This window comes from Schistocerca americana, chromosome 2 (assembly GCF_021461395.2).
Source record: "Schistocerca americana isolate TAMUIC-IGC-003095 chromosome 2, iqSchAmer2.1, whole genome shotgun sequence".
Taxonomy (NCBI): domain Eukaryota; kingdom Metazoa; phylum Arthropoda; class Insecta; order Orthoptera; family Acrididae; genus Schistocerca; species Schistocerca americana.
The window spans coordinates 437,833,526-437,847,852 of record NC_060120.1 but is presented as its reverse complement, the minus strand read 5'-3'; the positions used below and the strand labels follow the sequence as shown (position 1 = coordinate 437,847,852).

Below are 14,327 nucleotides of genomic sequence, written 5' to 3'. Positions count from 1 at the left end.
GTGAGGTCCATCTTTGCAACCACAACACCATGCAACGCGGTACAGATGGGCCCAACAACATGCTGAACGAACCGCTCAGAGTTGGCATAAAGTTCTTTTCACCGATGAGTGTCGCATATGCCTTCAACTAGACAATCGTCGGAGATGTGTTTGGAGGCAACCCGATCAGGCTAAACGCCTTAGACACATTGTCCAGCGAGTGCAGCAATGTGGAAGTTCCCTGATGTTTTGGGGTGGCATTATGGCCGATGTACACCACTGGTGCTCATGGAAAGCGCCGTAACGGCTGTACGATACGTGAATGCCATCCTCCGACCGATAGTGCAACCTTATCGGCAGCCTATTGGCGTGGCATTCATCTTCATGGATGACAATTCGCGCCCGCATCGTGCCCATCTTGTAAATGACTTCCTTCAGGATAACGACATCGATCGACTAGAGTGGTCAGCATGTTCTCCTGACATGAACCCAATCGAACATGCCTGGGAGAGATTGGAAAGGGCTGTTTATGGACGACGTGACCCACCTATCACTCTGAGGGATCTACGCCGAATCGCCGTTGACGAGTGGGACAATCTGGACCAACAGTGCCCTGATGAATTTGTGGATAGTATGCCACGATGAATACAGGCATGCATCAACGCAATAGGACGTTATGCTGGGTATCAGAGGTACCGGTGTGTACAGCGATCTCGACCACCACCTCTGAAGGTCTCGCTGTATGGTGGTACAACATGCAATGTGTGGTTTTCATGAGCAATAAAAAGAGCGGAAATGATGTTTATGTTTACCTCTATTCCAATTTTGTGCACAGGTTCCGGAGCTCTCGGAGCCGAGGTGATGCAAAACTTTTTTTATATGTGTATTACGAAGATGAAATGATGAATTCGTCAAATGTGTACACACCGAACGTGCTGTTTTCATCGCAGGTCTCCGACTGCCAAACTTGGCCTATTTCCCTTTAGCTGCGAGTATGACCGAGTCGCCTCGCTCGTGAGCGCTTGTACTTGAGCCACGAGTTACCCACTGCCTCATTCCAGAGCAGCTGTTATGCTCATGAGCAACAAGCGAGCCTGGTGCACGAACTGACCAACTCTACTATATGATCACTTTATGTTTTTGTCTGTTGATTGGCATATAGCAGAATTCTATCTGCTGAGATGATACCATGTAAGAATTATTAACAGGCCTTTGCAGTGAATTAACACATCATTTCCATTAATGGAAACTGAAAAAGAGACCATCCCTTATGCGGCTAACTGCATGAAAGGTAACTTTCTTTTAAATTTCTCTCTAAAGTTGTGCAACTTTCCTTGCTGAAATTGGTCCATTTGGGCAAAAAAATCATATTGAACATCAGTGCATAAGCAGTTTCCCGTACGAGGCGACGTCATTGGCATATCAACAATCACGACTGGTCGGCTTACCTGAAGATTAGTTGATCGAAAAGATCAGCCACGCCGTAGATCAAGTAGCGCAACCAGAAAGTTCTGAAAATAGCTTTCGCTAAACTGGGTTTGATGTCCTTCTGCTTCGCTGCGGCACGTTCTTCACCCCAAGCTCTAAAACAAGATTAATAATCAATAAAGGCCGATTAAAATACGAATGGTGTTTATAATTAAGTGACCACAGGTACGTGCGTAGTAGCAAAACCTACTTCTGCAGTCTGTCTCCCAGTTTATCCGTTGCGTCCTGGTCGAGCCTGTCGAACAGATCGTCTTCTGTCAGGTTTCCTTTCCATACCAGATCCCGCATCCACCTGAGACACAAGATTTCCGTTTAATGGAAACATCGGGTGGAAAAAGTTCTTACGTGTACAGAAACAACCAAAGATTACAACCTTATACTCTGCTTGGTATGCCGTATCACTCGAGAATGTCTAAAAGTCAGTCTCATTTTGCGTTTGAAGTTCTCGGCTGTACATCCAAGAACACAGACATATCATTCTACTCTTTTGTAATCATATGGCCGGCCGAAGTGACCGCGCGGTTCTGGCGCTGCAGTCTGGAACCGCGAGACCGCTACGGTCGCAGGTTCGAATCCTGCCTCGGGCATGGATGTGTGTGATGTCCTTAGGTTAGTTAGGTTTAAGTAGTTCTAAGTTCTAGGGGACTAATGACCTCAGCAGTTGAGTCCCATAGTGCTCAGAGCCATTTTTTTGTAATCATATGCTCCCAGACACCTGCGTTTTGCAAGTAGTTAGTATTCAGATATCAAAGCAGGAAGCATGTGAAGGTACTGACCCAGCAGGAAATGAAGTTCGTTGACAATGTCCGTTTTAGCCCACCTCTATAGAAGCAGAAAGTACTGCATAATAAGCGTAAAGCAAAACATAAGGACTTGCGAATATTCATGTTTACACAGCGTTCCGCTTGTTCTATAACATTGTGAGAATTCTGCTGTATCCAATACGGCTGCATTAGAGAAATTAAATAGCATTTAAAATAGCTTGCCATAGCTATATTTGTTTCACACTATTTTCGATTGGCCCAGACACTTCCTGCCGGATATTCCACAATTGTTACTATTTAAAGTGGTTTCTACCTACAGTTTAATCTATTATAGCAGTAATGGATGTATTCGTCTGCTTATGTTCAGTGTATAATTAACACAGATAAAGGTATCATCCCTACTACATAATGATGTAGTAACAGCTTCCATGCAGTATGTATCCGACAGTCTGTTGCATTCATCTAGGTTCACGGCGAATTGCCAGTCTCTGCACCAAGTGTTGATCCTCTGAGATATTCTTCGTTTCACTAGCCATCTTGAGCTTAAGCCGTCCTGCACACAACAGCATTGTACGCGCGAAGGGCTTCCCACTAGACTATTATACACCTATCTCTCTTCCGATAGGTCATGGAACGACAGTTGTTACTGTATCTGTATGGAGCAGGGATTCATGTATTTGTAGTCTTATTTTATATGCAATCCATTTCGCTGTTACATTGAACCACACTCATGCCCCGAGATGAGACGTATAATGATGACTACTCGGCCTCCACATGATCACCTGGTATCCAGATGAACCTGAACACAACACTGAAGCAGACTGCGCACAAAATATTAACAATAAATACAATTCTGCGTGTAATTACCATCACAAAAGCTACTTCCAGATAAGCAACGAACTACTATATCTTTTTTTTTAACGACGACAGTTCCGTCATTGCCTGCATATGACATACGCATCTTAAATCTCACAATTGCAATCTCGGCTTTAAGCTTATCTGAAACGGTTTAATGTGGAATAAAGCATCTTGATCTTTCAGCTGTACACGTCCAACTCTATTTCTGAACCGGCTTCACTTACTAGAAGTCCACAGCTCGTGATCTAGTGGCTAACATTGCTGCCTCTGGATCACGGGGTCCCGGATTCGATTCCCGGCCAGGTTGGGGATTTTCTCTTCTCGGGGACTGGGTGTTTGTGTTGTCCTCATCATTTCATCATTATCATTCGTGACAGTGGCTATATTGGACTGTGTTAAAAAGTGGAATGTGAAAAAATTGGGACTTTGTACAGGCGCTGATGACTGGGCAGTTGAGCGCCCCACTAACCAAACAACAACCACCACCACCACCACCACCAATTAGAAGCAAGTCAATGGAGGAAGAGCTGTGCAGTGAAAAATGGAAACGACTTTAACATGAAATTGGATACGATCACATGTTCCATATAAATAAATGTAACGATGAAATGCATACAAAAATGCATGACTTCAATGCGGTTCATACATAGTCCTACCTGTACGAATCGCACTGAAGTCAGTTTTATTGTTTGTATGCACTTCATCGTGACATATAGTTATGTAGAACGTATGATTGTATCCTGCTTGATGTCAACGTCGTTTTGATTTTCACTGCACAGCTCTTCCTCCAGAAATGATGCTTCTAATAAGTGAAGCAGACTGAGAAACAAAGTTTCAAATGTACAGCTGAAAGCTCAAGATTTTTTACTTCAAATATCTGACTGCTGTAAGCAGTTACGTCTATAAAGTTCTTTAAACAGTTTAGTTGCAGCTCTAGCCAACACACCTGATACTGTTTTAAAGGCAAGATTAAGACAAAGTCAATAGCGAAAATGTTGTTCAAAAAATTCAACGGTGTTGCGAAACCAAGTCTAATACAATTACAATAACTATTTCCTTGTAAACCACCCAAGATGCTGAACAGTTACAGTCTGTTTTAAAATAAAACGTAAGGTCGGATACACTTATCTACAATAATAACACAACTGTTCTAGTGATTTAGGATAAATGGCTGTAAATATTAACAGCGTATTTGCAGAAGAGTCTGCAAAATTCAGTTTTTTTGTTGGTAAGCCGCACTTAGACGCTAAAAAGTTGGAACATTAATTATAACATAATAAGTAGCTTTTCCAGGCCGCCGTGTCTCAGCAAGTGGTCTTTGAAATCTAATTCATGGATTTGTTGGAGTCACATATGAAAAGCATTACTGAAGGACCACTTGTATGTTAGGAAGCAAAAATAGGAGAAAAATACATTTTTAGCCATAGGAGCACAGAAAACATGGTGAGTGCTCACCACACGAAGAGTCTCGAGATGGGGTTCGCCGTAGCCTTTGGGTTGGGATTGGACTTGTAGATCTTGGCGTCCATCTGGTGCTCGCACACCGCTGCCGGCCACTGTGGTCAGAGCTGGCTGAGTGCTGTACGGTGGGTCACAGCGGTGGCGGCGGAGGTGACTCCTTCCGTGCACTGGCTGCGCGGACAGGCAGCACGGATCGCTTTCAAGGCGTTCGCTCTTATCAACGCTCCACGCGCGTGCTGATGCTCTGCTTGGAGTTGACCGTTATCTGTCTGCCGGACTCCGCTGTTGACGATCCCGTATTCAGGCGGGTGAGGTCTCGACGCCTTGCCCTCACAGTTTTGCACAATCTTGCAACACACTGGGGGCTTCTGTAGAAACTGTTGTGGAATGTTTTGCGAGATAATCTAGTAGCCATTATTTGCTAAAAAACCAAATACTGATCCTACCTCCTGTTACAGATAAGAAGTGAGAAAAGCATTCGTCGCATTAAAAAAGAATGAAATCTACCCGTGTCTAAAGTACTGTGTGACATGCAGGAATGTTAAGTAAGAGACATAGATGCCGAAGTACTCTACATGGATCCCGTCACATTAATATGACCACCGGCTATGTTCGACGTCAACGTACAATTACCGCCCACAGGCGGCAGGTGGCAACACTAGCAGTGGAGGGTGTGTGATACGTGTCGTTATGCGAAAATGAAGTCTGGGTGTTGTGTTGTCCTTATCTTCAGACTTTCATAACTGACACGAAAATCACCTAAATAGCGTTACATAATAAGTCTAAACATAAGGAACTTCGTGCCAGGGTACGGCCTGGCCCTAATGAAAGTTCTGAATCGTTGAAACGCACGGCCCGAAAGCCAATTAAAAAACAAAAATTGCGGAAATGAAGCGATTTACCTGACATCCAAAAGTGCGTGATCGTGGCTTCCGACACGTGGGTGGAACCATTTCCTAAACAACTAAGTTTGTAATCTGTTTGCGTGCCGCCGTGGTTAAAGTACACCGTGCACATCAAAATGGCGGTATCAGAAACCGGCGCCGAGGCAACGGTGGTGCCTCACGGGCTATGTGAATGACAGGGGGGAACGACAGCTGCGGAGATGTATGCGGGAGAGCAGACTTGCAGCTGTTGGGCAACTGACCGCCCAGATGAACCAAGGGGCTACCAACAGTGCCTCCTCAACGATCGTTCAGCAAATGTTGCTGCGTGTTGGCCTCAGCATCAAGCGCCTGGTTCGTGCACCCATGCTGACTGCTGTACCCCACTACTGCAGCTGGATATCCATTGACTAACAGGCGGCCTTTCCAGACGAAACACGTTTTGTGCTCCACCAGACAGATGACCATTGGTGTGTACGGCGTGAAATGTCTGAAAGCAAACACCCCGCAACACGCGTCGAAAGGGTTCAAACCGGACGAGGGACCGGTACGGTCTGCTGAATGTTCTCGTGGAATTCCGTGGGTGACCTCCTCGTTCTGAAAAGCACAATTTATCAACACAAGTATGCATCTGTCTTTGGGGACCATGTCTATCCCTATATGCAGTTTGTTTTCCTTCGTCACTACGGCATCTACCAGCAGGACACGCAACGTGTCACAGTACTCGCAGTATACGTGCGTGGCTCGAAGAGCTCCAGGATGAGTTTACCGTACCTCCCCGGTCACCGAACTCCCCTGATTTAAGTCCAGTCGAGAACGTGTGGGACCCCTCGATCGGGCAGTCCGCGACACGGATCCTCAACGAGAACCCTACCGAGGCCGGCCACGGCACTGAAAACGGCACGGCTCCACCGAACCTCATTCACTCTCTTCCTGCATGTTTCGCAGTTCCGCACCGCCAACCCATCACAAAAGTATGGACAGAGGAACAGTGGCCGACCGAACTGTTGCAGAAATACGCAGTATTGCAGTCGTATATGTGCATAATACAGCAACCACTGCAGTGCGGGTTCCGTAGATGTCTTTCCGAACAGTGTGCTCTCCATACGTGGACGTTCGATGTGTTGACGTCTGAAGCGTTGAAATTAGTATCCTAAATAACGCTTTTAAAAATATCAGGTGAAGGTATGTATTTCTACAAAAGTTGTACGTTGTGACGAAGCTTCTGCTTAATATAAAAAATATTCACGGGAGAAATTTCTTGTGCTGGACTACGGGAAGTGGTACAATCACTCATTCGATGCACTCGCGTTCTACAGAAATAACTTCCAAAACTCCGTTCGGTCATTCTAATAAAGGTTATCAGTACTACTATCGCGGTTCACTGGTGGTATCTCCAAATCAAACAAATCAAATTTCTCCCTAGTTCAAATCAGTGCTCCATCTCTGATGACTTCTACGTCGACGTGTCGCTGAATTTCATGCTCCCTTTCATTCCTTCGTATTGTTTCAAATGAGCAATACGCAGTACAGTGGAAACGCTTTTCTAGGAGGAGCCCCTACAAGAGCCAGTGAACAATAAAGTGCGCTGTAATACGCACTTTTACCTTGGTAAGCTAGGAATAATAAAAATGCAGATATTGAATCCCATTTCATAGATGACTTCGTTTATACACCTGTATATTAAAATCTATAATCCGTAAGTCCCTGGGAACCCTCTATAAACGTTTATTTTTGTGTAGGTCGGTATGTACTTTGTGTGTGAATTTTATCGTGATAGAAGCTTTAGAAATGTCTTTAAATTGTTAAAATCATTAAATCTGCAGTGGTGGCTACTCCCACCTTCCCCGAAGTTTAGGAAGCTGCTTGCTTCAACGGGATTTTTGTCAGTGTGAAGGCTATTTTCTTTCAATAACTCTGGCTGACATCTATACCTTTGCCTGAAAACTTTCTTGCATGTAGTTTATTTACCTTTTGACAATACTAACATTTATTAGTAGGTAGAAGGTTGAATTCGCAAACCTTTAGGTGGAAGTCAAGATTTATGCATAATGGGTGTTTAGGAAACGGAGGGTTCATGGAAATCGGTTGATCAACAAAAAAGAAGCAGCAGCTCTAAATGAAGAACATAAGCTCTCAGTTTCAGCATCGGAACGTGGGGCAGGAGAATTGTACAGGTGCGTAAATGATGTTGATATGGATTACACTGGATTCACACTTACTGATTTAGAGCTTCTCTGCCAGGCTACAAAGTTTTCATGTTCGTGTGGTAGCTGTAAAAATACGGAAAGCATGATTGTTGTTAAAGAAAGAAGAGTGGGAATAGCTTGTGATTTTAAATTAATTTGTAATTCGTGTGGCTACGGATTTTTATTTTCCTCCTCAAAAAAAAAAAAAAAAAAAAAAAAAAAACTGACACCGGTACCTAGGAAGGCAATTTTAGGTTATGATATGCTCTGAGATGCCTAGGACAGGGCTGGAAAGGAGGTAATTTATTGTGTGGTTTTCTGAACATGCCTCCACGTTGTGCAAGGTTTGGAAGAATAACGAAATGTCTGATACTGTATGCGATACTGCCAAAGTTTCTATAAAGAAAGCTGTGGAGAAATTGTTGGAAATAAGCCAAAAAGAAATAGATCCTGGGGTAGATATTCATGACAGTGATTCTCCTACAAGTGTTACTGATCTGTGTGTGTCTGTAGATGGGTAGGGTTGTTTGGGGGAAGGGACCAAACAGCGAGGTCATCGGTCTCATCGGATTAGGAATGTCGGCCGTGATATTTCAAAGGAATCATCCCGGTATTTGCCTGGAGAGATTTAGGGAAATTACGGAAAACCTAAATCAGGATGGCCGGACGCGGAATTGAACTGTCGTCCTCCCGAATGCAAGTCCAGTGTGCTAACCACTGCGCAACCTCGCTCGGTGTCTGTAGATGGGACCTTGATGAAAAGGGGTCACACATCTCTGTATGGAGTTACTCAGTTAAAGTTTTAGATGTTGAAACTATGTCTAAATACAGCCACCAGTGTGCAACAAGGAAAATGTCCAACAATCAAGACAGTGATAAACTGTGGCAAGAAAATCATGCAGTAGCATGCTCTAAAAATTATAGTGGCTCAAGTGGGGGCATGGACGCTGCTGCAGTTATACGGATGTTCTCCAGATCTGAAGACCAGTATGGCGTTGTTGTTGTTGTGGTCTTCAGTCCTGAGACTGGTTTGATGCAGCTCTCCATGCTACTCTATCCTGTGCAAGCTTTTTCATCTCCCAGTACCTACTGCAACCTACATCCTTCTGAATCTGCTTAGTGTATTCATCTCTTGGTCTCCCTCTACGATTTTTACCCTCCACGCTGCCCTCCAATACTAAATTGGTGATCCCTTGATGCCTCAGAACATGTCCTACCAACCGATCCCTTCTTCTGGTCAAGTTGTGTCACAAACTTCTCTTCTCCCCAATCCTATTCAATACTTCCTCATTAGTTATGTGATCTACCCATCTAATCTGCAGCAATCTTCTGTAGCACCACATTTCGAAAGCTTCTATTCTCTCCTTGTCCAAACTATTTATCGTCCATGTTTCACTTCCATACATGGCTACACTCCAAATACTAGATGTTAACAAATTTCTCTTCTTCAGAAACGCTTTCCTTGCCATTGCCAGCCTACATTTTATATCCTCTCTACTTCGACCATCATCAGTTATTTTGCTCCCCAAATAGCAAAACTCATTTACTACTTTAAGTGCATCATTTCCTAATCTAATTCCCTCAGCATCACCCGACTTAATTAGACTACATTCCATTATCCTTGTTTTGCTTTTGTTGATGTTCATCTTATATCCTCCTTCAAGACACTGTTCATTCCATTCAACTGCTCTTCCAAGTCCTTTGCTGTCTCTGAAAGAATTACAATGTCATCGGCGAACCTCAAAGTTTTTATTTCTTCTCCATGAATTTTAATACCTACTCCGAATTTTTCTTTTGTTTCCTGTACTGCTTGCTCTATATACAGATTGAACAACATCGGGGAGAGGCTACAACCGTGTCTTACTCCCTTCCCAACCACTGCTTCCCTTTCATGTCCCTCGACTCTTTATAACTGCCATCTGGTTTCTGTACAAATTGTAAATAGCCTTTCGCTCCCTGTATTTAACCCCTGCCACCTTTAGAATTTGAAAGAGAGTATTCCAGTCAACATTGTCAAAAGCTTTCTCTAAGTCTACAAATGCTAGAAACGTAGGTTTGCCTTTCCTTAATCTTTCTTCTAAGATAAGTCGTAAGGTCAGTATTGCCTCACGTGTTCCAGTGTTTCTACAGAATCCAAACTGATCTTCCCCGAGTTTGGCTTCTACTAGATTTTCCATTCGTCTGTAAAGAATTCGTGTTAGTATTTTGCAGCTGTGACTTATTAAACTGATAGTTCGGTAATTTTCACATCTGTCAACACCTGCTTTCTTTGGGATTGGAATTATTATATTCTTCATGAAGCCTGAGGGTATTTCGCCTGTTTCATACATCTTGCTCACCAGATGGTAGAGTTTCGTCAGGACTGGCTCTCCCACGGCCGTCAGTACTCCGGGGGTCTTGTTTCGACTCAGGTCTTTCAGTGCTCTGTCAAACTCTTCACGCAGTATCATATCTCCCGTTTCATCTTCATCTACATCATCTTCCATTTCCATAATATTGTCCTCAAGTACATCGCCCTCTATATACTCCTTCCACCTTTCTGCTTTCCCTTCTTTGCCTAGAACTGGGTTTCCATCTAAGCTCTTGATATTCATATAAGTCGTTCTCTTATCTCCAAAGGTCTCTTTAATTTTCCTGTAGGCGGTATCTATCTTACCCCTAGTGAGATAGGCCTCTACATCCTTACATTTGTCCTCTAGCCATCCCTGCTTAGCCATTTTGCACTTCCTGTCGATCTCATTTTTGAGACGTTTGTATTCCTTTTTGCCTGTTTCACTTACTGCATTTTTATATTTTCTCCTTTCATCAATTAAATTCAATATTTCTTCTGTTACCCAAGGATTTCTACTAGCCCTCGTCTTTTTACCTACTTGATCCTCTGCTGCCTTCACTACTTCATCCCTCAAAGCTACCCATTCTTCTTCTACTGTATTCATTTCCCCCATTCCTGTCGATTGCTCCCTTATACTCTCCCTGAATCTCTAAACAACCTCTGGTTCTTTCAGTTTATCCAGGTCCCATCTCCTTAAATTCATACCGTTTTGCAGTTTCTTCAGTTTTAATCTACAGGTCATAACCAATAGATTGTGGTCATAGTCCACATCTGTCCCTGGAAATGTCTTACAATTTAAAACCTGGTTCCTAAATCTCTGTCTTACCATTATATAATCTATCTGATACCTTTTAGTATCTCCAAGGTTCTTCCATGTATACAACCTTCTTTCATGATTCTTAAACCAAGTGTTAGTTATGATTATGTTGTGCTCTGTGCAAAATTCTACCAGGTGGCTTCCTCTTTCATTTCTTAGCCCCAATCCATATTCACCTACTATGTTTCCTTCTCTCCCTTTACCTACACTCGAATTCCAGCCACCCATGACTATTAAATTTTCGTCTCCCTTCACAATCTGAATAATTTCTTTTATTTCATCATACATTTCTTCAATTTCTTCGTCATCTGCAGAGCTAGTTGGCATATAAACTTGTACTACTGTAGTAGGTGTGGGCTTCGTATCAATCTTGGCCACAATAATGCGTTCACTATGCTGTTTGTAGTAGCTTACCCGTATTCCTATTTTCCTATTCATTATTAAACCTACTCCTGCATTACCCCTATTTGATTTTGTATTTATAACCCTGTAGTCACCTGACCAGAAGTCTTGTTCCTCCTGCCACCGAACTTCACTAATTCCCACTATATCTAACTTCAACCTATCGATTTCCCTTTTTAAATTTTCTAACCTACCTGCCCGATTGAGGGATCTGACATTCCACGCTCAGATCCGTAGAACGCCAGTTTTCTTTCTCCTGATAACGACATCCTCTTGAGTAGTCCCCGCCCGGAGATCCGAATGGGGGACTATTTTACCTCCGGAATATTTTACCCAAGAGGACGCCATCATCATGTAATCATACAGTAAAGCTGTATGCCCTCGGGAAAAATTACGGCTGTAGTTTCCCCTTGCTCTCAGCCGTTCGCAGTACCTGCACAGCAAGGCCGTTTTGGTTATTGTTACAAGGCCAGATCAGTCAATCATCCAGACTGTTGCCCTTGCAACTACTGAAAAGGCTGCTGCCCCTCTTCAGGAACCACACGTTTGTCTGGCCTCTCAACAGATACCCCTCCGTTGTGGTTGCACCTACGGTACGGCTATCTGTATCGCTGAGGCACGCAAGCCTCCCCACCAACGGCAAGGTCCATGGTTCATGGGGTGTTAGATATACTAAATACCTTGGTAATGGGGACTCCTCTTCGTTCAAAGCTATAACAGATAAAAGTCCGTACAATACAATAGAAAAATTGGAATGGGTTTTCAGGCTTCGTTGCTTGCTGAAAGAGGAAAAAAGTGAAGTACTTGAGGGTGGAAAACGCAGGCTTACTCTGAAAGAAATTGACTCTCTTTAGTTATTTTATGGGAGAGCTACCAGGAAATACACACATAATTTAGAGGCAATGGGGCGTGCTTCGTGGGAAATTTTTTCCACAAACTATCCACCGACCAAACAAAAAGAACAATCTGTGTCCTAAAGACGATTGGTGTAAGTTCAGCAACAGAAATGAGACGTATTCACATAAACACTCATTACCAGAACCTCTTATGAATGCAATTAAGCCCACATTCAGGTTTCTTGCAAACCCTGATTGATTGAGGAAGTATCTTGACCGAAAGACACAACATGCAAATGAAAGCCTCAGTAATTTAATTCGGATTAGATGCTCGAAAAGGACATTCTATTGACTTGAAGTACTCAAAATAGGTGTCTATGATGCAATTTTATGTTACAATAACGGAAATAATGGCAGAACTGAAGTGCTAAAAACAGATAGTATAGATCCTAGTGTGTTTACAACAAAATCATTTTACACCATCGACGAGAACAGGGTCAAGAAAGTTAACAGATCAGTGTCTTACCTGCAGATACAGGCCAAGGAAATTCAAAGAGGAGAGAAGAGAAACCTGTAGGATGAGGAGTATCAGTATGGAGGATTTTAAAATTGAGGCAAGCTTATCACTTGTAGAAGTATGAGAAGAAAATCTTTGAATCTCATTTTTTCTGTGTTTTACATTTTTTACGTTATTAGAAGCATTTCCTCAAAAATTGTATGCGCTAATGCTATGAAATTTCCAGGAATTGTTCGCAACATATTGTTATCTCCCTGGAACTAAAAAATTCGAGATCCTGCAATCACATTCAGATTTTTAGATGATTATATGTAGAAAGAGAAGTTAATTTTGGATGTGCAAAATTAAAAACTCTGTTAATGATACAATTTGTACCGTAAATTAATAACTGTAGTTCAGTGGGCTTATAACCTTCTCAGGACACTACAATAAAATTTCCAAATTAATTGCATGATTAGAATTTGATTTATGGCTTTTTATTATTAATCCTGCATATTTTATTATATTTCCCTGTTAAAACACAGCTCTTTTGCTATACACATGCAAAATTTTAGATTTGTACAATCATAAATATGGCTGTAAAGATTTTTTAAATAAATATTTACATTTTCCGTTACATCCTCCCTTAAAACGATTAGTGCACTTATTGAAATGTTATCTAGTATTGCCTTTAACCAAGAACGCTACAGTTCCGACTGCGCGTGTGTGCGTTTTATAACTTTGCTCAGAGGAACCACCGCAATACGGGGCCTAAATAAAAATCTCCTGGAAAAATTACGTTACCCGTATAAAAGTCATAGCTGGGGTCCGAGATTTAGCATCTCACTGCAGTAAAATATTCAGACACTGCTGTCTTCAGTAACAACACAATTACACATAAAACGTCAATCATAGTCATTAAATAATTGTAGCACAGCATACCATCCAAAGGCTGAAAACTATGTAAAGTTATTAGGAAATAAATGAAGTGCCCTAGACGCTTTGCAAAATAAACCATTATTATTAAATGGGAATTGAAGGTAGAGGAAATGGAAAGGGAAAGGGAAGGAGACGATTACTGATGTCAGCTGCGAAAGAAGAGGCCACACATTCATGTAAACCATTAATAACTGATCTGAAAACATATTCTTGCAACAACATTGCAGTCTTTGCACCTCGTAGAACTAACTGCACTAACAGTTTGAATAATAGTGAACGACACATTCAATTGTCCTGATCAGGTACAGTAGCTATAAACAAGTCAGTCCAGAATGGACAGAGCACAAAGGCTGCCCTCTTTCACTTTTGAATGCTGCCGTTAGAAAACCTCAGAGGGAGGTTTGTGCAACGTCCCTTATTCGGTAACGAGTGTTCCGCGCCCCAACACACCCACGTTAAATTCCACAGAATACGATGATGCAGGACACCTCGGACGTTCTTTGCAGCTGACATGCAACAGATATCCACACTGTTGCTAATTAAATGATCTTTTCCCATTTGATACCCGCCTCCCAACACTCAACAACCATTTAAGATTTTCTATCTTCCCTTTTACATTTTAAATTAATAGTTTAGGAAGGAATCAAAGACTGTTACACATTCTGGAGCAGCAACGAAATTTCACTAAAATGTAAGCTGTAACCCAAACCAAGACTTGAATGACAAACTTTGGCAACATTCCTTCTCCCAAGAATGTTGGTCCAGAAAGATATGGAGGAGGATGTCTATGAATCTGTTGAATAGGCTTCCAGCGTAGAGACTATTTAGAGAGTAGCGCCTGGATATGAAAGTGGTTACCAGCGAGCATTGCAGTTCGATTCC

At 42.4% G+C, this 14,327-nt stretch overlaps 1 protein-coding gene across 1 annotated transcript in view; it reads right to left on the bottom strand.

Moving 5' to 3' along the window:
• LOC124594074 (ATP-binding cassette sub-family C member 4-like) overlaps window positions 1-14,327 on the bottom strand; it is a 296,842-nt gene that overhangs the window by 261,107 nt on the left and 21,408 nt on the right. The window contains exons 2-3 of the mRNA XM_047132424.1: window positions 1,658-1,759; window positions 1,428-1,562 (exon numbers count right to left, since the gene is read on the bottom strand). Coding sequence (XP_046988380.1) covers window positions 1,428-1,562; window positions 1,658-1,759 — 237 coding nt within the window. The remainder of the gene's footprint in view (window positions 1-1,427; window positions 1,563-1,657; window positions 1,760-14,327) is intronic.